This window comes from Mustela nivalis (assembly GCF_964662115.1).
Source record: "Mustela nivalis genome assembly, chromosome: 9".
Classification (NCBI taxonomy): Eukaryota; Metazoa; Chordata; class Mammalia; order Carnivora; family Mustelidae; genus Mustela; species Mustela nivalis.
Genome location: NC_139028.1, coordinates 10278156 through 10305594, shown reverse-complemented (window position 1 = coordinate 10305594; position 27439 = coordinate 10278156). Strand labels below are relative to the sequence as shown.

The following is a 27439-nucleotide window of genomic DNA, read 5'->3' as shown; positions in this document are numbered from 1 at the left end:
CTGGGGACGGGACTAAGCCAGGAAACCCAGTTCAAGGAGGCTGCCAAAGACAACTGCAGAAGGGGCTCCTCCACACAGCTGTGGGCTCAACACAGAGCAAAGGGCTGGCCTTCTGCTAAGAGCCTCCTGCTACTCTGGAGGGCTCTATGAACCCTGGGCAGCAAAGCTGACTAGATCTGGAACTCGAACACAAAAAGACCAGAGCTCAGACCACGAGGCATTCATCAACGGGCCTCAGAAATGGCAGAAAAAGACAACTCAAACCTGTTTGCACGGTGACATGTCTTTGTTTCTCTTTGTCCCCAGGTGCTGACAGAGGTTTGCTTCGGATCTCAATGCTGCCACCAAATCAGTTAAAGAACAAAAGTTCAACTGAGTGAATCTGAAGGCTTAATTACCTTTATTAAGCAATTTATGAGGCAGACAGTATCCCATCTGGCAAGTGGAAGGGAGGTCTGAGGAGGTGTACAAAATGGAAGGTTTTTATAGGAAGGATGGTGAGGCAAGGAAGTCTTGAGCAAAAGAAAAGAGAGGCGTTTCCTAGGCAAGGTCACCTTCCCCTGGGGGGAAGGGCCAGGAGGTCTTAGGTGGATGAGACCTGCACTTCCTTTGTTGGTAGGGGAAGAAGGGGGCTCATGTGACAGATCACATCACTCAAGCAGAAAATTCTTGGCTGACCTGGCAAGACAACATTTCTGGGGAAGGCTGAAACTTGTCTGTCCTAAATGATACTTGTCCATTTTAAATGATACCATGTTGCTGACTTGTCCTAAATGATACCATGTTGGGCCTGTGTTTTTCTTTTTAACAGTTCACAACTGGGCTGTGTGGTCAAGAAGCCTAGCTTTCAGCCTGTCTTGGCGTTTGACATAACTTTCTCTCTGAGCTTAATCATCTCTAGCTTTTGGTTGAAAAGTGAGAGAAGTGTGACTTCTCCTGTCACTTGGGCTGTCAGAGGTCACTGAGGGTTTTGCACTGGGCTGACTTCAATACTATTGTGTCTCACGGAGTAGGGAGGTTGGGGGAGAAGGAGAGAGCTGGGGGCAAAGCTGGGTGTTGGAGCAGTGGAAATACACGCAGCATTTACGGATTAAGTTTGTGGTCTTCTAGGAGCATGCTTTGTGGAATCCTGAAACAATCATAATAGTAACCTCAGAAATCACTCAGTTCGCTGTAACAAACACAGTAATGATGGAGAAGTTTCAGACATTGTGAGAATTACCAAAATGTGACAGATAGACAAAGTGAGCAAATGCTGTGGGGAAAATGGCGCCCGCAGACTTGCCTGGGGCAGAGTCACCACAAACCCTCAGTTCATAAAAAAGCAAAACAAAACTGATGGGCCGGCTGGGAAACCGGGGCTACAAAATGGCGGATCTTCCCGCCACCCCCCTCCAAGATGGCAGACTTTCCCGCCACCCTCACTGCGGCCTCCATGTCACCGTCAGGAGGCTGAAACTCTCCACCCATCAGCTTCCAAATTGGGAACTGCCCATCACGGACCACCCTCACCCCATACCTTCTGATCACCAAATATGGATGTGAGCCCATGCCCTACCTTGGCCTGATAAAAGACCCCCACCAACTCCCTCCCAGTGCGACTTCCTCCACTCCCCTTTCCGGAGTTGAGGAACCGCCCCCGAGAGTGCCCACCTCCTCCCGGCACAACTTTCCTGGCTCCCCTTCTCCTGAGCCCTGAAACTTCACCGGAGAGTGCCTTTAATAAATCCTGCCTTGGGCTCACCTTGCCTGGTGTTATGTCTACCCCGCCTGCGAAACTTTACAAAAACAACATAGTCTCTAAGAAGTGCAACCAGATAAGGTGTGTGGGTAGGTATCCCAGGGCCCCGTTTTTGTTAAAGACTCCATGTCCGATAGCTACTTGGGAGGCATGCTCTTACAACTCTTCCACTCAAGAACCCACTTTGGCTCCCCATTGCCTGTCACCTTTGTTTCCATTTTGAATTCCTCACTGAGGCCTCCCGGTTGTAAATCATCCCACTCTAGACCTAATCTACCTCTCAAAACGCACCTCCCTCTGATCCCAAACAATCTTTGATTCAAGCAACTTTGTTTTTCCCTCCTTCCTAGGATTCTGGCCTCAGCATTTTGTTTCTATGATTCTCCTGGTTGGGTTGTTCTCTACCTTTTGTAGATGACAGATGGCAGACAGATCGTGATAGGTCAGAGACTTCAGAGTAAAGCGATCAATGACACCATGTACTCATGCACTCGGCTCCTGAGAAAGACACTTGTCCACCCTGGCCTGAGTGTTTTGATCTTTAAAACTGAGCTACTAGTAATAATTTTCCAGCATTTCTGAGTGGGGGAAAGCACCTATTTCAGTACTTAGAACACAGAAATACCTCACATTCATCATCCTCTGCCTCTTCTATTAACAATCCCCAAATCTTCCCCCTGGGGCTGCAGGAATGTCCTGGCAGGCTCTGCGGGTGTCCCTACTTGCTCCAGGCCATATATAATGGTCTCTCTCCTGACAGCTCACAGCACTTTATCTACACTCTCATTTTTTGTCATTCTAGTCTTTCTCGAGGCTAACACTTCATCTCCTCAAATTATCTTCCATTTCCCAGCAGTAAGTGTGAAGATGGTCTTCCCACTGCCCAGAGCAGTGGCTGGGCACCCTCCACGGCCCCCTGAGCAGGGCCTGAAAGGGGGGGGGGGGGGACCTGTCTTCTCACTCAAGTTCCATGGCCTGCGTTCATGGAGTCCCCAAACCCACAGCTTACCTGTGTCTTCTCATTCATAAAATGGAATCCATGCTTATGGATCCTGTCTACTTACTGCACATAGTTGCCAAGGCCATGAGATTAAAAAAAAAAAAAATTGGAAGCATTTTACAAAGAAGTGTATTTTGACATGCCCTTCGTTCTGGGATATAGCTCAGGGCTACTGAGGGATGGGAAGCACTTGGCCCTGAGGTGTATTCATGCCACTCTATCCTGGAAAGTAGGAATGATTACGAGCTCTCCCGCCTCGTACAGGTAGAAAACAGAAGCTCAAGATGGTGAGTAACTTTCCAAGATCTACAGCTAAAGAATGCAAGTTAACCCCAGGGCTGTTGGGTCTCAATGTCCATAATCATAGGATGCAGAAGAGGAGAGGCTTTAGGCTTAGAAAAAAAAACAGTATTTTACATTCAGTGAGAGCTCTAAGATGCATTAGTCATCATGTCCCAGCGGCTCTGAAGATATGAAGAGGAATACATGGCAGATAACTGGGAGGGAAGTGGCTTTCTAAGTGTTGAAAATGTCAGGGCGGGGATACAAGCCTAGGGCTCCTCTGCCCTCTATGTGCAAGCTTCCCACTATCAGAAATGGTAGTGTTGCACCCTAGTCTACCCTAGGCCATTGTGACGTGAGGATTGCTGACTGTTACGTTCCATTTAAACACCACTAACAATCAGACACAACGCTAATTTCTTTTAGGGTGAGCATCTCCATGTAAGGCTATTAGCTAGGTATGTATCTTAGTAGATACACTGATCATCTCTATAACTTATCTCTGTCTACACCCCCATCTACCTGTGGGCGGCTCTGGTTCGGTCACTAACGGATGCTCTTCCTTTTACTGCTTTGACCATTTGTGGTGGCTTGAGTGCATCCAAAAGAAAGGGAAGAAAATCAGTTCCGATGCAGACTATCTTTATAAGCCCTGATTTTAGTGTTTAAAATTCAATGTGATCATTTACTTAAATCATAATTTACCTGATCATAATTTACCTAAAACAGAATATATCCCTCTTAATGGTACAAGGTGATTACTGACGAACACGTGTTCTAACTATAATGTTGTCGGGGTGCAGAACATTTCCGTCCCCTCGTAAGGTGCCCTCCTGCCCCGAACACTCAGTTTCCCTTGCCTCCTCCTTGGGCAGTTAGTGATGGGATTCCCAACACGGAATGTAAGGTTTTCCTACTCTACAACTTTATAGAACTGGAGTCCTAAGGTATTGGTTCTTCTGCACATGGTCCTTGCTACGGAGTGGCTCTCTACTTGGCTTCAGGGACCCATGCTTTCATTTCTATATCTCCAGGGCAGGATGTCATCCTGCCGGGCTTCCTCTCTATGGTGTGTATCACCAGCTAGGGCAGAGACCCTCATGTAAAATCTTTAAGGCATTTCAAAAGTAAATACATATAAAAGTGGCAGGGAAGGGGTGCCTGGATGTCTCAGTCGTTAAGCATCTGCCTTCAGCTCAGGTCATGATCCCAGGGTCCTGGGATCGAGTCCCACATTGGGCTCTCCGCTCAGCGGGGAGCCTGCTTCTCCTGCTCCCACTGCCCCTGCTTGTGTTCCCTCTCTCACTATCTCTCTCTCTGTCAAATAAATATAAATACAATCTTTTTGTTTAAAAAAAAAAAGAAAAAGAAGAAAAAGAAAACTGTCTTTTTTTTTTTTTAATTAAAAAAAAAAGTGACAGGGAAGCAAAGAACCTGCCATTCCTGCTTCCTTTCCTGGAACCTTCCCTGCACCCCCAAGTGCGTGTGATAAGAAGTAAAGTGAAATCAAAGTGCACTGAGAAAAAGCTCAGAGTAGAATCTGCACAGTGAATTTTATTCTAATTAATAGAAATCTAACACTTAGCCTGGAATGCAGGAGCTAAGCTAGTGACTCACGTCAAAAGGCAAGTTTGTTTTTAATTATACAAGAGTATTAGAACAACAGTACCACCGCTATGACTATTTAATTTTCATATTTCACACATGTGCACACAGACACGCACCCACACACATACACACAGAAGATGTTTTAATAAGTCTGGGTACTTATTCTTTCACGATAATAAGGCACTAGAAGGAATGGATATTTAAACTGCTCTGTCAGATGTTCCGAGTCCAGAGCTTGAAGTGTGGTCTCTGTGGTGTCCCTAAAAACAGAGCATCTGCCATGGGAGGGCAATAGGAAAGAAAACTCTAATTCTGGAGCCAATAGCTTCCACTCCTAAAAGCAACAGGGCTCTGCAGGAACGTCGCCCACATCTGCAGGTTGGGGCACAGGACACAGGCGTCCAGCTTCTCCAAACACTTCAGAATGGAAGTCCGTGCTGCCCCCCAGAATCCGTGTGCCGCAAACCTGATGCCCAAGGTGATGGTAGGAGGAGCTGGGGTCTTTGGAAGCCGATGAGGTCCTGAAGGCAGAGCCCTAACAAGAGAGGCTCCAGACAGACCCTTTGCCTTTTCTGAAAGTGAGGATGGGGTGGGCGAACGGCCAGCAGCCTGTGACCCGGAGCATGGTGCACACACAGCCCCGCTGGCCTGGCTGGCCCCTGAGAGCGCACTTCCAGCCTCCAGAGCCCTGAGAAATCAATCCCTGTTCTTCAGAAGCATCCCTCTATGGTATTTCGTGCTAACAGCCTGCATGGACTAAGCTGCCAGAGGAGGAGTGACTCTCAGATCACACATCCTCCTTCCAAAGGCAAGGGAGAGACAGCACTGTGAGTCGAACTCCAAGTGCACTTTTCAGTTCTTCTCCCAGCCCCACTCCCCTCCTTCTCTGACCTCATCAGAGTGCCTGGAAAAAAATTCCCCCAAAGATACTCTCCTCCATGTCCATGCAGGCTGTTTCTGGGAACTGTTTTTCGTGGGGGCGGAGGAGGGCGGGAAACAAAACAGGATGTCTGTGCGGGAGCCCTGGGCATTTCTCAACAAGCGCCCACACCCTGCTCAAAGGGAAGGTGGGTAAGCTTTCAGTTTCAGATGCGCCTTGAGGCTGAGAGAGAAGAGCCATGGCTGGTGAGTGTCCCGCTGGCTGAAAGGGCCTGTTTGGGGGAACAGGGGTGCTGCTGGTCTTTAGGTCTCTGGGACTGTTCCAGTGGGCATAACAGGGGGTGGCGGCCGCTGGGGGGCAGGTGGGAGGGCAAAAGGAGGGCCCGGAGACTCCCTACAGCCTGAAGAAAGGCAAGGCCAGGACCAGGAGGGAACTGGGGGCTCCGCTGGTATCCTGGATCTGCTCTGTGTTCCCAGCTGAATGTCAAAGGCTCTGGGGTGATAGAGGGTATAGAAGTGGCCCAGGAAAGGAAATAGGACATCACTTACCTTTTTTTTTTTTTTTTTAAGATTTTATTTATTTCTTAGATAAAGAGAGATGGAGCGAGAGAGGGAACACAAGCAGGGGGAGTGGGAGAGGGAGAAGCAGGCTTCCCACCGAGCAGGGAGCCCGATGCGGGGCTCGATCCCAGGATCCTGACCTGAGCAGAAGGCAGAGGCTTCATGACTGAGCCCCCCAGGCGCCTCTAACTTCATTATTTTCTTGTGTGGAGCTGAGGCAGGTGGGGCACGTGGGGGCCAGTCCAGGTTTTCAGCGGCGAGTGGCCGGAGAGGACCTCTGTCCTCAGACTGCTCAGTGAGTGACCAGGGTCAGTGCTGAGGGGGCAGTGAGAGACACGGGGGTCTTCAGGGCTTGAGGGGGAGGGACGTCTTTCCAGTCGAATCTGAAGCAGGCTACTCCTTGGAGCTGGCGTGAGGGGAATGAGACTGTTTTCATGACTTGAGGAATCCTTGTGCTTCGTGTAGACAAGATCCTGAAGGACAGACGGAGGCTGTTTGTCAGCTCAGTGAGCCCCGGGACCCTCAGCAGCTTGCTGGATGAGCTCTTAGACCAAAAAGTGCTAAACCAGGAGGAGATGGAGAGAGTGCGATGCGAAAACGCTACCACGACGGACAAGGCCCGGGCTCTGATCGACTCCATCATTCGGAAAGGGCCACAGGCCTGCCAGATTCTTATTGCTTTTATTTGCGCAGAGGATTCTTTCCTCGCAGAGAAGCTGACGCTCTCAGGTAAGGGTCAGGGCACAGAGGGCCGGTGTCCTTGTGCCCAACGTTTGATTTCTTTCTCGCTCAGGTTAGTTTGCAGACAACTTCCCGTTTCCTGGCTGCAGGGCCCCATTTCTGTATCAGGGGCTGGACCGCAAGTGTTCTGCTTCCTTTTTGCTCCCGGTCCTTTGACCTCAGCAGCCTTCTTCTGACTGAAGCTCTTCTCCCGTTCTCTGAGTGTGCCGCAGCTCCTTTGTGGGACTTCATGAGCCGGTCTGAGAAGCTTCGTACTTGATTCTCCAGTCACCCTGGCGAAGCACCGACTCAGTCTCTCCCTCTCTCTCTCTCTCTCTCTCTCTCTCTCTCTGTCTCTCTCTCTTGTTAAAGTCCGGGGCTACCTGGGAACTTTCGTAGTCATCTCACATAAAGACTCGGATACTCTTTCTAACATCTCTCCAAAATCTGGCTCTCCAAGAGCAACAAAATATACTTCAGGGATGGTGGAGCCCTGGGAATAAATTCAGGGCCTACAGAAAAGTAAGGGTTTTAAGTGGACGCTTCCTTCCAGTTACCTCTTCACATATTCCTCTGAGCAGGAGTGTCCACTAGTGTGGCTCTGGGCTGCAGAACATTCTGTGAGGCCCAGCCCCTGACCTCCAGTCCTTCTAAGAGCCCGAGACCAGGGGAACGGCCCCTTCTGTGGTCACTTAGTCTCTCCACACTCCAGTGGAGTCCAGCCCCTGGTCTCTTCAGCACTGGCTAATGCCATTTAGAAAGCGATGTTCTTTGAAAACGAGAAGCCCTTTTTCCTGGGGATTGGTTGAGGGCTCTGCCTTCCAGGTGACATAGCAAACATCCGTGGATGGATGGTGAGTTTCTCATGTTTCTTTCAGTAACTTGTTCACTTAACAAATCCTCCCAAATTAAAGACAACCAGTGAATAATGGTCAAGATCTAGAATACTTTCACAACAGCCAGAGAGCTCACCCTGCCCCCGTTCCTCTCCCTGCACAGTCCTGGAGGCGCTTGTCCAACCCACCAGGACACTGCAGCCCAGGGTCCACCTCTCTAGTCGTCACATGATGCCTCCCTGGTCAGGTTCGACACGGCTTCATCTCTCCCTCATCCATCCGCCAACTGTTGTAAGTCCACAGGCTGTGACAATGAGATAGAATATTTGGATGCACTTCAATGGGAGAGATCTTTCTAAAATAAAGTTCTTGATTTAAGAAGACCTTCTTCCTATTGCCGTAAGAAGGCCTCCTCCAGAGAATGTTCTGGCATTCACTGATGCTTAATTGACTCCAGTCTCGAGGGGAAGGATGGGAGAAAGTGTAGTGTGCTGCCTTCTCCTTGACACTTCGACTCCCCTCCATTCAGAGGAGGGAAATGGACCATATTTTGTCTATGGAAATCCTGTCTTCCATAAGTACTACAAAATGAAGATCGGGAGGCATTTCTCATGTGCTAGCTTATGCCAATTCTGAAAGTTTCTGGAGTAAGCTTCTCGGGTGGGTGTTGTCATACTGAGATTCTCATAAGACCTTCAACAAATTTAAACTCAATTCTTGTCCTTAAAATTGACGATCATAAAAGTGACCCAAGAGGATTGATGAACAGGTTTGGTGATTTTATGCCTCCAAACACTGTAACTGCAGCTTCCCACTGTTTTCCTCCTCCAGCTATGGCTTCTGCTACCTAGTAGGATGGATGCAGATTACGGAGGTGATAGTCAGGGATCCCAGCACGTGCGTCCCCAGAGGGTGGCCTTGGTGGGCGGGAGAAGTAACGTACTGATCAGAAGCCCACAGATGATTATGAAGACGGTTCGCATGAGTATCCTGGCTTGACCACCTTCCTGTTCAGTGACACTTGGGAAACAAACTTCACCAACTGAGGGTCGGCCAAAGGTCACCTCATTCTCATTTTCTGCTGTGATAAGTCTTTGCAAAGCTGAGTGTCCATGGGCACGTGCCTGTTCTTTTTCGTTTTCTCTCCCAAGTCCAGGCCAGCTCTGAGTTAGACCCTCAACATGGCATGCCCATGTCAGGCAGCAGTGGTCACCCCAGGAGCCATCTTGAGACAGGAGAATTAAGAGATCTCTTGATTCTCCCTCGGATGCTGTCTCAATACCCCTTCATCTTAGAAAGCAGAAATGGGAGAGTCACTTGCAGACACTCCTTTGTTCTGCATCCGGGGGAAAGTTCTGGTATCTCAGTGATAGGTATGGTTCTAGGAGGCAGGCCTGCAGAAGGTGGGTTCACTAGGGAGGGTCCAACACATCAGGCAAGATTCTCCAGAGACGATAAGCCACCATTTCTGTGTTCTGAATCTTTCCTCAGGTCCGCCATCTGGAAGTCAGCTTAACACAGACTCTGGAGTAGCACCTCTTCCTGCACCAGGTAATGGTATTTTCCAAGCAAGAACATTTTCTGAACCTCATCTTTCCTGACATTAATTCTAGGTTCATGGGATGACCCCAGGGTGAGAGGGTGATGGGTTACTCTCATGGATTGATCCCAGGGCTTTCTCTCTTCTTAATCCCTGCTTTAGTAGAAGCCATCCCTGTCGTTTACTACCACGTTCATACGCCCAAATCTAAACGTATACCAAACCTGACTACCCGCTGGAACCCCACACTTGACTCTCTAGTACCTACTGAACACAGGCACTCATGGTTCCCTGCGGGAGCTGAGCTTGTCGTCCTTCCCCTGCCTTGCTTCCCCTTCCGCTTCCCCTGTCCTAGTTAATGGCACCACTATCATCCAGCTATTCAGACCAGAAACCTGAAATAGCGTGGGTTTTCTTCTTCTTTACTTCCAACATTCCAGCAGTGGCCAAGCTTACAGATTCCTCTCTCAACTCTAGATTCCTCCCTCCACTTTGATTTCTGCTACTATATTTCAGAATCCCAGTTCTCACAGTGGCCTATGGTTCTTCAGCTGTAACTCTTACTATGTTTGTCTTGTCATTAAAGAATTAAATCTATCCTTTTCTTGCACTGGACTTTAAACTTTATGAGAAAATTAGACACATCTGATTTATTTGTAGATAAGTTCCCATCACCGTAGTTGACTCAGTATGCATGCGATAAATGTTTGTTAAAATAGTATTTCACTGCATAATTTCATCAAAATTGCTAGTGGGCTAGGTCATGAGAAAAACATCTGACATACATCAACTGTGTTATAGATCTTGCTCTATGGACTGTTTATAGAGGAATGAATAAGACAAACAATGTTCCTGCTTTTACTGATCCCATAAAAATACATGAAGAACAAAGAATAGGTATTTAAGGATTTCTACCATCAGATTAAAGCTCGTCAAAAATTTGGGGATGGAACTGACACGACACACAACCATATCAGCTAATATGATCCCAAACAGTAGTAAGTTAACCTGGTGTTAAGTTAATCTACCTTACTGAAAGATTAGTCATCAGATGACTTTTTAATTAAGAATTCTTATTGAGATAAGATCTTAAAATATTAGAACTCTAGATGCATTCATTCATTTATTCATTAATTTATACATTCAGCAAGCATCTATGTGTTTATAAGTATTTTAAGCACAAAGATGTGGGAATGAGATGTGGGTACAGAGATAAGGATTCAAAGACGTTGTACTTTTACCAAGGAGATTCAATATAAAAGAAAGAAAAGATCCTAGCATCTAGTGGAAAAAATGTACAGTTTTAGGCAATAACATGGCCTTTCCTTGGAGCATATATTACAAAAGGATCGTCATCACCGTGAGAAAGAGAAATATGAAAGCAGTAGGTGGCCAGGAAGTTAGTATTAGGCCCACTGTCATAGAAGAAAGATGAGAAGCTCCTCCCAGAAATCTTCAGTGGGGATGAATCATTAAAACATGGCCCAGTGTGAATTTGATGGGTCCAGAGAACTCAATGGAGATAATGAAAGAAAATGTACTTCATGGGGCAGATGGTGAAACAGTTAGAAGGCCTTTGCAGGGGTATTTCCCATCATGCAGAACTTTCTAGATACAGGGCAAAACTCTTTAAGCTGTGCCTATCATTGAAAGAGTGTTTGTGTTTCTGACAGAAGACAAACACAACAAAAACCCATTTAAGATTTTGGACACTGTGGGCAAAGAACTCATTACTGGTGTTTTGCATGGCTTGTTGGAAAAAGATGTTCTGAAATTGGAGGAAGCAGAAAAGAAAAACAATTTTATATGCTAAACCTGAAGACCAGCCTCAGGTCTTTCTGAAATCTGTGCGACAGAAATGGCAGGAGGCAGGTCAAGCCCTTGTCCAAACTTTCATTAATATGGACAAATATTCCACCAGTGTAAAAGGTAAACTGAAATCACTTAATGATGGGTGTCTCAAATTTTCCAGATTCTACTTAACTCCAAGGTCCCTCCGGGGTCCTCCATAATCCCACCATCTTTCCATTACTAACATATAATTTTTACTAAACTGGTCATCATCCTTTGAGAGGCCACCTTGCCTTTTGTGGGAGGGGACCCACTTCCCAGTTAGCTAGCAAGTTAGGTCCCTGTGCTTCTGTTACTTATAGAAGAGCGGATTGTGGACTCTGGGGACTAAAGGATATCTGCACGTGAACCCAGATTCTGCCCCTGTAGACACTCCATGATTTCATTCCAGCTTCTTCATCTCACTGGGCATCAGTCTCAGCATCTGTGACATAGTGACAATTCTGGTAACTTTTTCACAGGCGAGGGACATCATGGCGGACAACTCTGAAGACAGTAGCCCTCATCCAGAACTCTCCTCTGAGCTCCAGACACACTTAGCTCTAGCTGCACAACCAACGTTTCCAGCCAAAGACTCCATTGACTTCACAAACTTACGTCTACAGAGTTAAACCCTTGATTTCCCCCATCAGATCTGTTCTGCTTCTAACCCTTTCTATCTCGGTGGACAGAATGATAATCCAGCAAGTCTCTCTGTCTAGAGCACAAGTGTTTTCTTCACAAGGGAAGAGTAGCTCTTGGCAGAGTGCAGACCACACGGGAGGCCGGGAAGAAACACAGGATGAACACGACACATAACGAAAAGGCACCCAGGAAATATTAGTTCTCACAAGTATTACTTCACTTCTAATGTTTAGATCTTTTTAGTGCTTACTCATTCCCGTGTGTCACAAAAACATGATCAGGAGAACAGCTGACAAGTGCCCAATCTATTAAAACTCTTGAAGATTTCTGACCTAGATTGAATTATAAATATTACTAGAACCTAAATAGCCTCTAAGCCAAGTTCACCAGCGGCAGACTTGATCCGCTACGGAGGATAAGTTCAAACCCTAGCCCTGACATCTCAGAGTTGATCAATAATAATAACTATAATAATAAATAATAATAAACTAAAGGCAATAGAAAACTCTAGCTTTCTCACTGTACCAAATACGCTTTTTCAACGAGTCCCTCATGGGGAAGGGGTGCCCACCAGGACACACGTGCTGGTCGGACAGAGCTCCAATATGATGACCTTGGCTCTGTTCTCATTAATACATGAGCTGGTCCTTATGCAGGCTTATCATTTCCTCTTAAATCGGGGATGGAATGGAGACAATTTTGAAAAAAAAAAAAAATCCGAGATCACTCAGCAAATGGGAATTGAAACTGAAGTCATAGGAGCTTCGAATAATCTGAGGCCCCCAGGAATCACCATGAACACCAAACTGAAAAGTTCAGGCTATCGGCAGAGTCTGAGGTGGCACCCGAAGCCTGGGGAGCTGGGTGAGCTGGGCTACTGACGTACAGAAAGACCTTGGCTGGGCCTCCTGGACATGGATATCATTCTGATTCATTTCATTTAACAAACTCATATATGTACATACGATGCAACAGGCACCGTTAGTCTGAGGAATAGCTATTTGGACGCCAACTGGTCAAGAGAGATGGCTTTGTGTTACATTGCATCAGTTTCTTCCTTTTTGTATCACTTTAAGGGGTTTCTTGAGCATTTCATTAAGTAATTGAGAAGAAAGTTAAAATTTTTATCTGAACTCTGAATTCTCTCATTTCTTTTTGTGGGCGAATGGAACCCCCTTTGGGCAGCAGGCTGCACTATAGCACTTATTATGTTGTAACCGAGGGACTCATTTTCATGTTAACTAAATATGAGATAGAAATCCTATCTAATCCCCAATTTTATCTGCAAACGCAGTACCTGTACCCAGATACAACATGGTCCTTAGGAACTGATGCTTATTAATTAGGATGTTCACCAATCCTGGAAACAGAGGTGACTTCTGCTGGGAAAACATACCCTCTGACCAGAGACTAGCCCAGGACCCTGGACGACCTTGCATTGGTGGAATCTTCTGGAATACAAAGGGAGTGTACATGTCTCTGTTTAAGAAATGTTCAGAACATCTAGCTTCCTTAAGAACTTACAATCTGCTACATCTACAGAGGTTGGGTGTTTATCATTCAATGTAGAAAGACATTTATCACAAGAATGTGATTTAAAAACCAATGGAAACGAATGAATGAAATAAGATAACATTGCTTTTGTCGTTTAAGTAAAAGACTTCTTGGTTGGCTTGTGTCACTGAGCATGAAAATTTATTCCTTTAATGGACAAACACCTTGTTACATTAGCTATTGGCAAACTGCTCAGTTCTGTCTATGAAGAGCTCTTCCTCATTCCTCCAAGGGCGGGCTCAGGACTTTCCCGGCTTCTTGCACAGTCTCAGTTAAGGGAGGCCACGCAGGGTCTGACAGTCCTACATTACTCTAGGAATTAGGTCAGGATGAGTCAGAGACAAACTTCTCCACATGGTAGGAGGGATTTTCTCACATTGGAAAAACACAGGTCGAAAACTGTGCTGGTTGGTTCACATGTTGGGGGCAAGGACACCCAGAGTATGTTAGGGTCCCTGACAGACAACCATCTGGTCAACCCTGGAACGTAGGGCTGGTTACTCGAGTTTCTCCTTTAAGTCACTGACCTCGCAGCTGGGTGAGGAGCCACCGCGGCCTGTCTCCTCCACGAAGGTCGCAAGTGCACACAGTTGGAGATTCCGCTCCACGCGTGCGTGGGTGTCTGTCTGTGCCACGTGAGCTGGGAGTGGACTCAGGAAGGCACTCTCTCTTAGAGCAGAGCTGCCAGCCACACCCGGTGACTCCGGGCCGGAGCCATGACCAAGTAACACATGCTGAGAGGATGTGATTTTGCATCCTATTAATTAAATACCCTATTAATTAATTTCACTGGTTTCTTTTTTGTTTCTGACCATGGACATGACAAAAATTTTGAATGGCACATGTGGCTCAGTCTCATTTCTAAGGGACAGCACTCCAGTAAATCTTAACTCAGGCAGTTCTTGTTCAGAGACCATAGAAGCTCCACATGGACAAATGAGAACCCCAGAGTAAGACCACTGGAAAAATCAAACTGTTTTTGCTGAATACAGAAAGGCTAAATCTGATCCCAAATTATGAAAGTATTTTCCTCAGAATTCTCAGAAACCTACACTTGCATTTTCAGGGGGATCTGCTTCCTCTACTAAATCATCCTGTTCTTTCCTACTCAAAATACACCTCCTTACACTAGAAGTTGGACATAATTATAAGCCCTACGCGCTGAAAGATCTTCCCATCATCTCCCTCCTCTGTCAGTATTCTTAAGTGAAAATTGGGTCCCAAAGGCAGATATCCTAATTGATGATTCATGCTATATCCTGCAGCTTTTGAGGACACCGTGCAGCTTTTGGGGCCACGTGAGCCAGAAGAACCTCCCAATACGCTCAAGCTTTGTCCTCATGAAGAATTCGTGAAACTCTCTAAAAAAGAGGCTGCAGAGGTGCTGTGCTGGGTCCACGACATTGAGAATAAAAGAGAAACAACTGTTCCCACCACACAATTTCCTAAAACACTGATGGCAGAGTTGGGAATGAGGAGAGTGGCAATCTTATCCTTAGATGCTCTGAGCAAGGAGGAAATCATGTGGACCTCACACAGACTCCGATTCTCTTTCAACCCCATGACAGAATGCAGATGTCTCATCTTGTTCATTTATTTGTTCTCGAATCTATTTGTGATTTAGGACAACTTTAGCTGTCGTTACCGAAGCGAAGTATTTATGAGAGAATATGGCTGAGTAATGGTTGCATTCTAGTTGAAAAGCCTAGACATGAAGCATTTTCTAAAATATAGTTAAAATCTGCATAGCATTGTATGTTGATGTGTTTTTAAGAAAAAAAAAGTACCCAAATAATAATGTTACCGAGGAAGAAAGACCACTCATGTATTCATTTCTAGCTGGAGCCAGTGGCAAGCGTCTCCTGGCTTCTACAGAATTGTATCTGAATCTTGAATGTGAAGACAGACTTGACTAGGTAGAGAAGAGAGAGGAGAGGGTAGGAAGTCTTCTAGTCTCCTGAAGATTCTTAAGGAACCATCCCAGCTCTTTACTGGGTCCTGCTGTGGGCTCTTAAAAGATAACTTAGCTCCCGTCTGCACTTCTTACTACTGCCAACTCAATCCATTACAAAGAAATAGGAGAGCAGGGTCTTCTGGTACAGGAGAGAGGACTGGGCAGCTCAAGGAGCCCTTAGCGCAGTAACAGTGACCAGCAGATGAGGGTTTCAAAGGAGCCTGAGGTAAGTCAGACTCACCGTATGTCTGTTTCCTGCAGATTTACCCAATAATGGAGAGAAATGATCGTACTCGGCTGGCTCTCATCATATGCAATATAGAGTTTGATCATCTTCCGCCCAGGAATGGGGCCGAAACTGACATTGCAGGGATGAAGAATCTGCTGGAAGGCCTCGGCTACAGTGTGGACGTGAAACAGAAACTCACTGCTGAGGTCGGGGCCCCTCACCCGCCCCTAAGTGTATATTCAACGCACATCCTACTACGAACATGTTAGCTTCAGCATGTTAGGCAAACACCTTGACATCCTTATGTGTGTGTGTGTGTTAAAGACATGGAAGTAAGAAACATGTCTTTCTTGAGCTCTAATATCGTCAGTTCCATAACTGGGCAAAGTGGCTGGCATGTGTATCTAGACAATCCTCAGTTCCAAAGCGGGATGATTAGGAGTCCGTCCCAACAGTCCCAGGAAATCCGAGTGTGATGTCAGTGTCATGGCAGTGTACTCACCATTACGTGCCCAGTCCCAGCTGGGTCCCAGGGTCTCTTCCTGGCACTGGGCACAGGTCTGTGAATGAGACAGGCAGCTCCCAGCTCCAGTGCTCTGGGCTTGCTTGGTGTGGGATGATCATACCGAAAGCAAAACAGAACGTGTCACAGATTTGGTACATCCCTGGAAGAGTGAAAAGAAAGTTAAAAGTAAGTAAAGAGAAAAAAGAACAAGGAAACATGGCAGCAAACTAGTGAGTGGGGATCCCAGCAAACCTGATTTTAGATGGGCTCTTCAGGGAGTTAATACGGAAGCGGACCCATGAGTCTGGGAACCGCATGCCCTGGATAGCTGGGGATGACCTGTGTTCTGGATCGGAGGGGAAGCTACACAGGAGCCGTACAGAAACACCAGGGCAGCTGGAACCTGGGGGAGGCGAGGCACGGTGAGAGAGGAGTATTTGTACATCAGAGGTTTGATTTTATTCTAAGCATAGTGAGAACGGTTTTACAAGGGTACTGGGAGGACGCATTTATGACACAAGACTCCTATCAAGTACTGAGAGACGGAAAGGAAAAAGTATGTAGGTGACAAAAAGTGACCATAAAATGTATGAAGAGGACAGTTTATGTATCACCATCAGGACTGGAAAGTTCTACCCCCTCCATTTTAGAAAGAAAACCCATCCTGGAGCAAGCAGTGCCTGGAGGCGTAGTGAGTGGGGCGTTCTGGACGATTCTTACGCTGCTGCTTGTGATAAGCAGGAGGTGAGACCAACTGAAATGCTTCTCCTAGCAAAGTAAGATCTGGTGGTTTTTTCCAGGGTATGGAGTCAGAGCTGCGGGCCTTCGCCTCCCGCCCAGAGCACAAGTCCTCGGACAGCACGTTCCTGGTGCTCATGTCTCACGGCATCCTGAGCGGAATCTGCGGGACGGCGTTCAGCCCGGAAAATCAGGACGTGCTGCCTTATGACACCATCTTCCAGATCTTCAACAACATCAACTGCCACAACCTCAGGGACAAACCCAAGGTCATCATCATCCAGGCCTGCAGAGGTGGTGAGTTCTAAGAGGGAAACCCCAGAGGTCATGCCGGTGTCTGCTGAGAACAGTGATGTGTGCTTTGCTTCTAGAGGAGACGATCTTAGACCCCATTCGGGGCAAACAAACTAGACTGAATTAGCAGGAAACTTGCCCTAGGGGCTAACATCAGGAGCATCTGTCCCATCAGTGGACACATTTCTGTTCAATTCAAGAAGACCACTAGCATCCCTAAATAGAAGTTAAACACAAATATTCAAATCCTGGAACAAAATGATCTTAATGAGGGCTTTCCTTGTTAACGTTTTACATTTTGACAATCTCTGGCTTGAGAAGAATTTCCTTTGAAAGTGAGCATAGGATGTACTAGCGGCGTCTTTTTTCCTCAGGCATATTGGAAGGGAAATGAGTGGGAAGGTGCGGGAACAACAACAACAACAAAAACCCAAAAAACAAAAAACTTTTCTCCTGACTTCCAACTGTCCTTTTGCTTTGTGGAGCAGTGTTTTGGGGGAAAAGGAAACAAACATAACTTAGCTTAAAAAATGTAACCACGCTCTCTGAAATTAGGCAAATAAGGCTTTAACTTCTGCTGTCTTCCTCACAAACGGGCCCTTCCAGTTTTGCGATGCTGTCAGCGCTAACTGGCACATTGCTGAAGGACCCTAGAGAAGGGCAGAGCGCTGTGTGTGTGTGTGTGTGTGTGTGCACGCGTGTGTGTGTGTCTAACTGGTTGGAATAACTGCTTAGCAACAAAGTTGTGGGCAATTGCTCTAGTCATCCTGAGAGGCACACAGTGTGCAGAAATTTGATGTCTCCACAGAAAATCTTGGGGAAGCGTGGGTCAGTGACTCGAAAGCAGCCTCTGCCGACAGCTTTTCCCATCAACCTCTATTCCTGGAGAGTGACGCCATCCACAGGGTCCACGTGGAAAAGGACTTCGTTGCTTTCTGCTCCTCGACCCCACGTATGTGTCTTTCCAGGGCACACAGGGATTTGTGGGCCTGAGGGGACCCCTGAACGATTCTAGAAAATCAAAACAGGCTCCGCACAGCAATGATCCGAGGCAAATTTTGTGTATTGTCGATATTGTTTAAATCTTGTCTCATCTGTTCTATGGAGACGAAGATTCTGTTTTTTCCCTTTACTTTCTAAGATCGTACTTTTATTATAAGGGTTGTGCTTTCGAGTCAAAGGTACACCAAACATTAAAACAACCTAATGCAAGGAACCTCCTTTCCCATATATCACCTTAAAACAAATGACTGATTCCTTTTTCTACTAAATCCATTTAACAGTTTGAGGAGAATTTTTCTGGATCCTGGGACTGGCTGCCCTTTCTCAGAGGATCATGCAAGCCTTCCATCACACACCCCAGCCCAGTGTGGATGACCCCCCCCCCCGCTTTTTTTTCCTTAAAGATTTATTTATTTAACAGACAGAGATCACAAGTTGGCAGAGAGGCAGGCAGAGAGAGAGGAGGAAGCAGGCTCCCTGCTGAGCAGAGAGCCCGATGCGGGGCTCGATCCCAGGATCCTGGGATCATGACCTGAGCCGAAGGCAGAGGCTTTAACCCACTGAGCCACCCAGGCGCCCCATAGATGCCCCCTTTAAAACAAGTAGAAAGTGATACCTTGGGGCGTATTTGATGTACTAACAGTAGAGCAGTGTTTAGTTCTTGACCTCTATGTAATCATCTGAAGAAACCTTACATTTGGGTGTTTCTAAGTTGCAAATTTTTATTTTCAGTCTTTTTAAATCACTTTATAGAAATATGACTGACATCTGCTAGGACTTTATGAGCTTGGAGATAAGAATATATCTGTGAAGCTATCACCACAATCCATGCCATGAATGTATCCAACCCCTCGAAAAGTTTTTTTTCGGTCTGTTCACCTATTTTGTTGATGACACTATGAAAGACAGCACAGTAATTAGTCTGTAAATGGCCACCTGTGTAAATGTGGTGACAGTCTTGAATCCTTCTGAGCTTCTAGCTTTTCCTCTGTAAACTGGGATAATTCCAATGATCTCTCAGACCTCTTTTGGAAGCCAAGTGGATAACAGAGGGCACAGAGTCAAAAGTCAGTCAGTCCTAACAATACGATAGGAATCCTGGGTCATCTTTTGCAGTTCTGATGGGCTGCCCTGCTAGTTCAACCTCTGCTAGCTTTTTATTTGTCTATTTGCTTCCTGTCTGTAAAAAATGAGTTAACGTAGGGTTATAGCTCCTTCTCCTAAAGACACCGAGATAACTACCAAGCTATACTTTAGAAAAACTGTAAGCGAAGTAAGAGTGAAGGCCCCAGCCCAAGGCTTACCACCTCCTCTCTTCATAGATAACGTATCCTGGAGACACGTCACAAAGGGATCTCTCTTCATTGCACAACTCATCACATGCTTCCAGAAATACTCTTGGTGTAATCACCTAATAGAAGTATTTCAGAAGGTAAGCTTGTCTTTCCTCTTCTAGTCATTTGTCTGTTCAGGAAGCCTTTGCCAGGTGACAATGTCGGAACTGGTCAGGCAAACACAAGTGGAGTGGGACCTGGTTCCTGTCATCTAGGTGTTTAAAACCTGATTGAGAAAAAAGGAAAAGAAAAATGTCAGTGCACTATAGCAAGAGATCAAAATATAAAAGAAATAATATAAAATATAAGTTTGTATGTCATGGGGTATAAGTTCTTAAGTTTCAAAGAGTGGGAGGTATTTGCATTAATTTTCATTGTTTACTTTATTAAATAAATATGAACTGGCTGGCATATTTGTGGGCTCTCTCCTGGTGACAAAGGGGTGAAGGAGACACGTGTGACCTTAAGGTTCTGTAGCAGGTACATCGTTTGTGAGACACATGGTCACTGAACAAGTATGCCAACAAACAAATGTGTGGTTATAGATTGTGATGGAATCTGTAAAGAAAAGTCTGAGGACATGTGAATGGGGTGGTCCAGAAGGGGGACCTGATGCTGCTTCCCCAGCTCTGGACACTCCTTAGTGGCCCCCTTTCCCTGTTTACTTTCCTCCGTGGCTCTTCCCTCCATGCACTTAGTATATGTATTTATAGGCTCATTTTTTAAAAAATCTGTATTTACTCACTCAAATGTGAATTTACGAAAGCGGGAATTTGCTAAATGCGACATTCAGGCACATAGGAATTAATATCCATTGAATGAAAAAATGCTTGAATAAATAAATAGATGTTCTCCCCTTTTTTAAGGAACAAGGGATTGCTATTAAGAACATGGAAAACTGTGGTTGTGTTTTCAATCAAAAACATAGAGAACAGTTACACTCTTCTGGAAGAAGAAGGCAATACCACGAGTAAATTGGAGAAGTCAGCAGCATGACATGAGTTGGGGTCTCTAAATAGGAACTTAGCAAGCTAAGTCCTTTGGATGAGTAGGATTTGGACATTGCACTTGGAAGGGCATTTCCAGGAAAGACTAGAAATAAGCGATCTAGGGTCAGCAGGATCTCATTGATCAGCCTGTGGCAAAAGACTTTAAGTCAGCCTGGTGGCAGGGATATGAAAGTTACTCAGTGTTCTGGACTTAACAAAATCCTGGGATTTGAGTTTCACTAAATTGAGGAGTTAACCCTGGTAGACATAGAAAGTAGAGAATTCTCAAGATCCAGTTCTCATGAAGCGACCCCAGGGGAAAACTAATTGTCAGATCACAAACAGAAAACAGGAAATAGAGTTTGAAAGGGCTTGGATTAGACATAAAGTGTTTGAGAAAAAGGACATATTCTGACACCAGGTATCACTTTTAAGAGGTAGGGCAGCACTGGCAAAGAGTCTGAGTGTCCATGGGGCTGGCCGCATCAACCCTAGGAGCACCCTGAATTCCCAGAATTTTCTGGCTCATGGTGAAAAATTTTTCCTGAGAATTCGTAAGAGGCATCATCTAGACTCTCTTTTTGTTTTTAGGTACAACAATCATTTGAAAAACCAGATGTCAAAGCCCAGATGCCCACCATTGAACGAAGTTCTCTGACAAGACCTTTCTATCTCTTCCCTGGCAACTGAAAACGGTAAGTGCTGAGAGCTGTTGGCAGGTGCAGTAAGTGGGAAAGTCATATTGGTGGTGAGGTCCAATGACCAAGTGGCGGCTGACAGCTTAGTTGGTTCCATCAGTGTTCCTGGTTGATGTAGTTTGGTGGTTAGTTGCTGTTTTTACTCTACTTCTGTGCATCTGAATCCTACCTCCACCTCCACAATCGAGCCGTTGGGTTAGTTGAGCGAAACCAAGTCAGGAAGTAATGAACTGTGCAGGACACAGCGTAGCAATTATTAAAATAGAAATGTCCTCATGTTTCCACTGACTTGCATTCATCTCTCTCATTCCCTCCCTTGCCCACCCCTCCCACATACCGAGTTTCCACACATTGCCTCAGATCCTGAGAACATGGGAAACACAGGAGCAGGGAGAGAGCAGGACTTTGGTCCTCTGAGTGCACACGTGTCACGTCGCCGCTCTGAGCGACCGCTGCCAGATGCTACAAAAGCTACCCCGTGTGGAGGCAGACTCCGGTTCCATACCACTCCCACGGAGCGGATCTCACCCTCGGACTGTGCTCTCACAACTGCACATGCTCTGCATGAACCCCCTGAGCACCCACCACCACACGTAGTAGTATTGTTGTTATTATTAGTTTTGGTCAAAATATTTTAGAATGGGTATATCAAATTAGACCCCAAATTTAGACCCCAAGTTAGACCCCAAGTTAGACCCCAAATTATTTCACTTACTCACAGCTGCTTTATATTATTATAAGCAATTATGAGTCTGCCTCTCAGAAACATCACTTAAATTCTGTTTTATCATGAGGTTGATCTCAGTGGTTCAGTGTGTGCCCCTGCCATCTCCCGCCCTGGCTTTCTGACACGGTCCCAGCGCAGTTGCCCAGATACTTCAGTGTAATAGCTGCTAAGGCCTAATGAGTGCAAGAGAACCACATGGAGGAACTGGCTTGTTTATGGGACTCGTATGTATCTGGCACCGACTACGTTCCAGGTTCTGATCCAGATGCTGGCAATATACCAGGCAACAAAGCAAGTGGAGTCCTTGCTCTGAGACATGCGCTCGTGCAAGGGGGGACAGACTCTAACCACACAGGAAACAGATCCTGCGTTGAGAGGGAGAAGAGCTAAGAGAAATGGAGGAGGTTAAAGAGCCCCAGAGGGAGGATGCTGTCGGGCTACAGATAGATCATTTAGGCAGAATTTCCTTCAAGTGATAAAATGATATAGTCAGAACAAGGAATGGACAGGTTGTGGTGGGGGGGGCAGACCTTGGGGTACCTGTTGGGGGAAAAGTGTCCCACCTCAGGAAACAGCAAGTATAAACACCCTGAGGCAGAAACGGGCCTCACATGTCTAAAGAAGTGTCAAGAGGCAGCAACCTGGGGGAGAATGAGATCAATGGAAATGGAAGAGGCAAATTCAGAAAAGTGGTGGGAAGCCTGTTCACGTGGACCTTGGTGGTCATGTGGTAAAGGTTTCAAATGTTTTATCCCGAGTGAGACAGAGAGGGTGTTTCAAGTGCTCTTACACACGGAAATGACATAATCAGGGGCCTGGGTGGCTCAGTGGGTTAAGCCTCTGCCTTCGGCTCAGGTCATGATCTCAGGGTCCTAGGATCGAGCCCCGCACCAGCCTCTCTCCTCAGCAGGGAGCCTGCCTCCCCCCTCTCTCTCTGCCTGCCTGTCTGCCTCCTTGTGATCTCTCTATCAAATAAATAAAAATCTTTAAAAAAGAAAAAAAAAAAAAAAAGAAATGACATAATCTAGTAACAGAGATTTCGCAAAGATCACCTGGAGTACTTTCGGGTGAGTAGACGACAATAGTCACAACTAGAAGCCAAAGGAAGTGGCAAGAGCCACCCAGAAGAGGACGGGAATGGAGCCATGAGAAGAGACAGACTGAGGTCTTTCCGGGATTGTTGTCTTGATTCTGCTCTTTTTCTTTCCTTCAGGCCATCGCAGGCAGCGCAGCCCGTCTTGACCAACTTCGGAAAGTACCTTGACCAAAGCATGCTCATGTGACCTTTTGTATTACAATAAAAAGAAAACAAATGAACTGTCTTTTACATCCTCTAGCAGAGAATAGGATTTCCGTTAAAATGGTGGCTGAATGGAAATCAGGTGGAAGACGTAAGCTGGATTTTCCAGTTTTATGACTCATGGGGTGTGTGCATTTCCTGGGGGAACATAACCGGCCATGACTTGACCTTAGCAATAGGGTGATGAGAGGCAGTACCTGTCCAGAGACAAGAACTATAAATTGGTCAGCTCCTCACTTATATACTTATCAGACCCTGGACCTACAGAATGATCTAGAAGAAGTTTTCTAATTTATTACTTGGCCAACATTATAGGTGGAGCTCTTTTTTTCTTTTTCTTCAGTAAAGTGTGAGTTCAAATTAATCCCATGTATCTTTCTTCTTGCTCTCCTGTTTTTCTTAAGTACTTTTTCCCCAGACTTCTGCACTTTCTACATTTCAGGAAAATCTTATCCTTTAGCAAGCCCCTGACTGTCATCTAAAATAAGTTGGGCTTTTGTCCAAGATGGTGTAAATTCAGTGTATTTGTATAAACACACAAATGCAATTAGAAACACCACAGAAAATGCAAGGGAGTGTTAGCAGTGGAAGGAGGAATGTCTACTCTTCTGGCAGGATGAATGTTGGTAGAGGAATTTTGGCTACATGGCCACTAGAACTACTACGTAAGGAGATACACCACTTCTACCATGTTCACGGAGAATGCTGGATAGAAATTTTAGCACATAGCTGAACTAAATTTAAAAAAAAAAAAAGGTGCTCTGGATGTCAAATAGAAACATCATAGTTAAAATTTATAAAAGTTAATTGAATGTCAAGATTATTGTAAAGATTTCGATTATTAAAAGGGATTTTTGTGTATGAGTAACTAATTTAAGCCTTACAACAGCCCTGTAATTACTATCAACATCCTCGTTTTACAGATAATTTAGAGCTTAAATGACCTGTCCAAGGTCACACAATTAGCAAGTGAAAGTTCTGGACTTACTCTGAAATCTGAGTTATTAACCATTGTGCTGTGTTGTCTCTCCAATGCAAGGACAGACTAAAATTGTAGGGTTTCTGAACTGTAGGGGTTAACTGAATTTTGAATTGCAAGGATTAACTAATACTACAAAAATTCATGCTGGCTTTATATCTGGACTTGGCCTGCTCATGTAGACATGTAAGTCACATCACAAAGATTCAAAAATATGTTTCACAGATGCCTCAGTCTTTGACTACCAAGTGGTAATACTAGAAACCCAATAACAGAAAGACTGCCTCACATCTGTATATAGCACAGAATGAAAATACACATTCATACGCACACAGATTCCAAACATAGAACTATGTGTACATATAGGCACATACAAAAACCAGGAAGAAAAACATACAAACTAAGCATTCGACTTAAGAAATCAGAAAATACTGAACCAATACATAAATAGAAGTAAGCAAATCATACGGATTCAAAAGAACGCATGAATGAAATTGTAATGAAACAAAGGACTGAGCAGGTCACTGAAGCAAACACTGGCCCTTTAAAGGGCTAATGAAATTACAGACAGCCAAGACTGAATGTGAAAGAAAAGAATTAGCATAGAGGCAATATTCAAGATAAAAAGGTATGATGAATATAGATAGACATAAATACAGAAAAAAAAAAAATTAGAGAAAGGACACCTGGGTGGCTCAGTGGGTTAAGCCTTTGCCTTTGGCTCAGGTCAGGATCTCAGGGTCCTGGGATCGAGACCCACACCTGGCTCTCTGCTCAGCAGAGAGCCTCCTTCTCTCTCCCCCTCTGCCTGTCTCTCTGCCTACTTGTGATCTCTCTCTGTCAAATAAATAAATAAAATCTTTAAAAATAATTATCAGAGAATATCACACATAACACAGAGGAAATATACGGAAAACTTTCTAGAAAAGGTAAATTAATAAACTTAATACATGATAAAATAAAAAGCTAAATTGACCCATAAACATTAAATAAATGAATTTTTCTTTGTCATATTCATCTGCAAAAATGATGAGTAGACCCAAATTGTTGTAAAGACATGTCTTACAGAAGTTCTAAGAAACTGATTCATTCTACTTTCAATAAACAGTTCCACATGAAAAAGAGAAGTATGCTTCTTAAAATCTCTTATAGGCCTTATACAAAACTGAAACAAAATGTTAGAAGAGGAGGAGAAGTTAGAAAAATATTGGCTGATTTCTCATAAACACTCATGTAAAGATTCTAAAAAACATGTTAGCAAAACAAATCTAGCCGTATCTGAAATACTACTAATATTTATTAATTAGTATTTGACGATACTAGCATTTACTCTAAGGATGTGGTTACAGTTTAATAAGAGACATATTTAGGACAGCTTTCCTCGAAATAAAATTTAAAAAGTAGATGCAATAATTTTAAGAAGTTTATAAATGCATATAATAGTACTGAGAATTCATTTATGATAAAGAATAATTAAAACCTTAGAAAAACAAGAAGAAAAGCAATTCCTTAATCTAATGCATATATTTAATAAGAAGTCAACCAACAAAATAGAAGTACAGGAAAAACAATGTGTGAAAATCTATAGCCTCCTTATGCAGAAATATTTGAGGATTACCTTTGAATAAGATACAAGTAAAAAAATATTTCTATTCAGTTTTGCACTAGAGTTCCAAGCCAAGAAAGCTGAAAGTAAAAGTATGGAACACAAAAATAAAATCATCATTGTTCTTGAAAAATATGATTTTATTCACTAAAAATCTCTTCAAATTAATAATATATTCCCTGGATTTATAAGAATTCAGATCAATATACAAAATAAAACAGCATTCTTGTATTTAAAAGATGATAGGAAGTGTTTGCTTTTTAAAGGCTCTTCTTGCAAATAGCAATTTACATCATAAGATATTTGAAGGTAATTGTAAACAAATACTTGCAAGGTATGCATGGAAAATATTTTTAAAAAATCACCAAGTGACATGTAAAGAAGATTTAACTACTGTGAAGGATATCCTCAACACTGATTAGAAGACAAATGTAAAGATTTCAATTTCCTACCCAAATTAATCTATAAACCCAACAGAATAACAAAGAAAACCTAACAGGAAATTTTCTCAAACTGGATAGTTTACTTTTTTATTTTTTTTTAAGATTTTATTTATTTATTTGACAGAGAGAGATCACAAGTAGGCAGAGAGGCAGGCAGAGAGAAAGAGGGGGACGCAGGCTCCCTGCCGAGCAGAGAGACCGATGCAGGACTCAATCTCAGGACACTGAGATCATGACCTGAGCTGAAGGCAGCGACTTAACCCACTGAGCCACCCAGGCGCCCTGGACAGTTTATTTGTATGCCTTGTTTAGAAAATACAACAGTAAGAAGAGCTAAGAAAACAATTTTGTGTTGAAGGGATGGACACTGCCTAACTACAAATCAGGACATGATGTAAAGCTCCGTCAAGGGAAACAAAGCGAAACAAACCATTGGACTCCATCAAGACACACAGTGATTGGGAACAATGAACAAAACTAAAAGGCAGCATGTGGGATGGTGAAGATATCTGCAAGGACATATCTGAGAACGGGTTAGTATCTAAAATCTGTGAAGAAATTATCAAACTTAACAGTGCCTCCCCGCTCCCCCCAATAATAATACAACGCTTACACTTTTCAGGGGATGCAACATGGTATAGTTACTCTGGTAGGCAGTATAAAGGGTTCTCAAAAAGGTAAAAATAGGGGACACCTGGGTCAGTTTAGAGTCTGACTCTTCATTTTGGTTGATGTCATGATCGCAGGGTCATCAGATCAAGCCCTGCATCCGGCTCTGCCCTGGGTGTGGAGCCTGCTTAGGATTCTCTGTCCCTCTGCCTCTCACCATTCCCCAATGCATGCTTCCTCTCAAACAACAATAACAACAATAAAAAAACCCTAGAACTATCCTGCAACCCAGCAATGGCACTACTAAGTATGTACCCAAAGGATACAGAAATACAGATTCAAAGGTGTACACACCTCAATGTTTATGGTAATGTTATCAGCAATAGCCAAACTATGGAAAGAGCCCAAATGTTGACAGAGGAATGGATAAAGATGTGGTATATATATGTACAATGGAATGTTATTCAGCCATAAAAGTAATGAAATATCATTTGCAATAACATAGATGGAACTAGAATTTATTATGCTAAATGAAATCAGTCAGTCAGAGAAAGACAAATACCATGTGATTTCACCATACGTGGAATTTAAGAAACAAACAGGTGAACACAGGGAAAGGGGCAAAAGACAGAGGGAAGGAAACCATAAGAGATGCTTGCCTGCAGGGACCTGTAATGGAGGGGGTAGGCTAGATGGGAGATGGGCATTAAGGAGGGCACGGGTTATGAAGAGCCCTGGGTGGTGTGTGTAAGTGATGGACCACTAAATTCTACTCCTGAAACCAATTCTACCACATATGTTAACTAACTAGAATTTAAATAAAAACTTGAAATGAA

General features: G+C 44.5%; 2 protein-coding genes across 5 annotated transcripts in view; one reads left to right on the top strand and one right to left on the bottom strand.

Annotated features, from left to right (window-relative positions):
• LOC309840423 (uncharacterized protein) overlaps positions 1-27439 on the bottom strand; it is a 339186-nt gene that overhangs the window by 307621 nt on the left and 4126 nt on the right. For all 4 annotated transcript variants that reach the window (XM_082682490.1, XM_082682489.1, XM_082682488.1 and 1 more), the window contains exons 2-3: positions 19223-19478; positions 15882-16044 (exon numbers count right to left, since the gene is read on the bottom strand). The gene's annotated coding sequence lies outside the window, so the exon portion shown is untranslated. The remainder of the gene's footprint in view (positions 1-15881; positions 16045-19222; positions 19479-27439) is intronic.
• The window catches only part of LOC309841318 (uncharacterized protein), a 42871-nt gene continuing 21060 nt past the window's right edge, over positions 5629-27439 (top strand). The window contains exons 1-10 of the mRNA XM_082684198.1: positions 5629-5756; positions 6537-6800; positions 9119-9178; positions 14462-14577; positions 15412-15585; positions 16685-16919; positions 17725-17868; positions 19241-19350; positions 20833-20930; positions 22880-22921. Of these exons, the coding sequence (XP_082540324.1) occupies positions 5750-5756; positions 6537-6800; positions 9119-9178; positions 14462-14577; positions 15412-15585; positions 16685-16919; positions 17725-17868; positions 19241-19350; positions 20833-20930; positions 22880-22921 (1250 nt within the window). The 5' untranslated portion in view covers positions 5629-5749. The remainder of the gene's footprint in view (positions 5757-6536; positions 6801-9118; positions 9179-14461; positions 14578-15411; positions 15586-16684; positions 16920-17724; positions 17869-19240; positions 19351-20832; positions 20931-22879; positions 22922-27439) is intronic.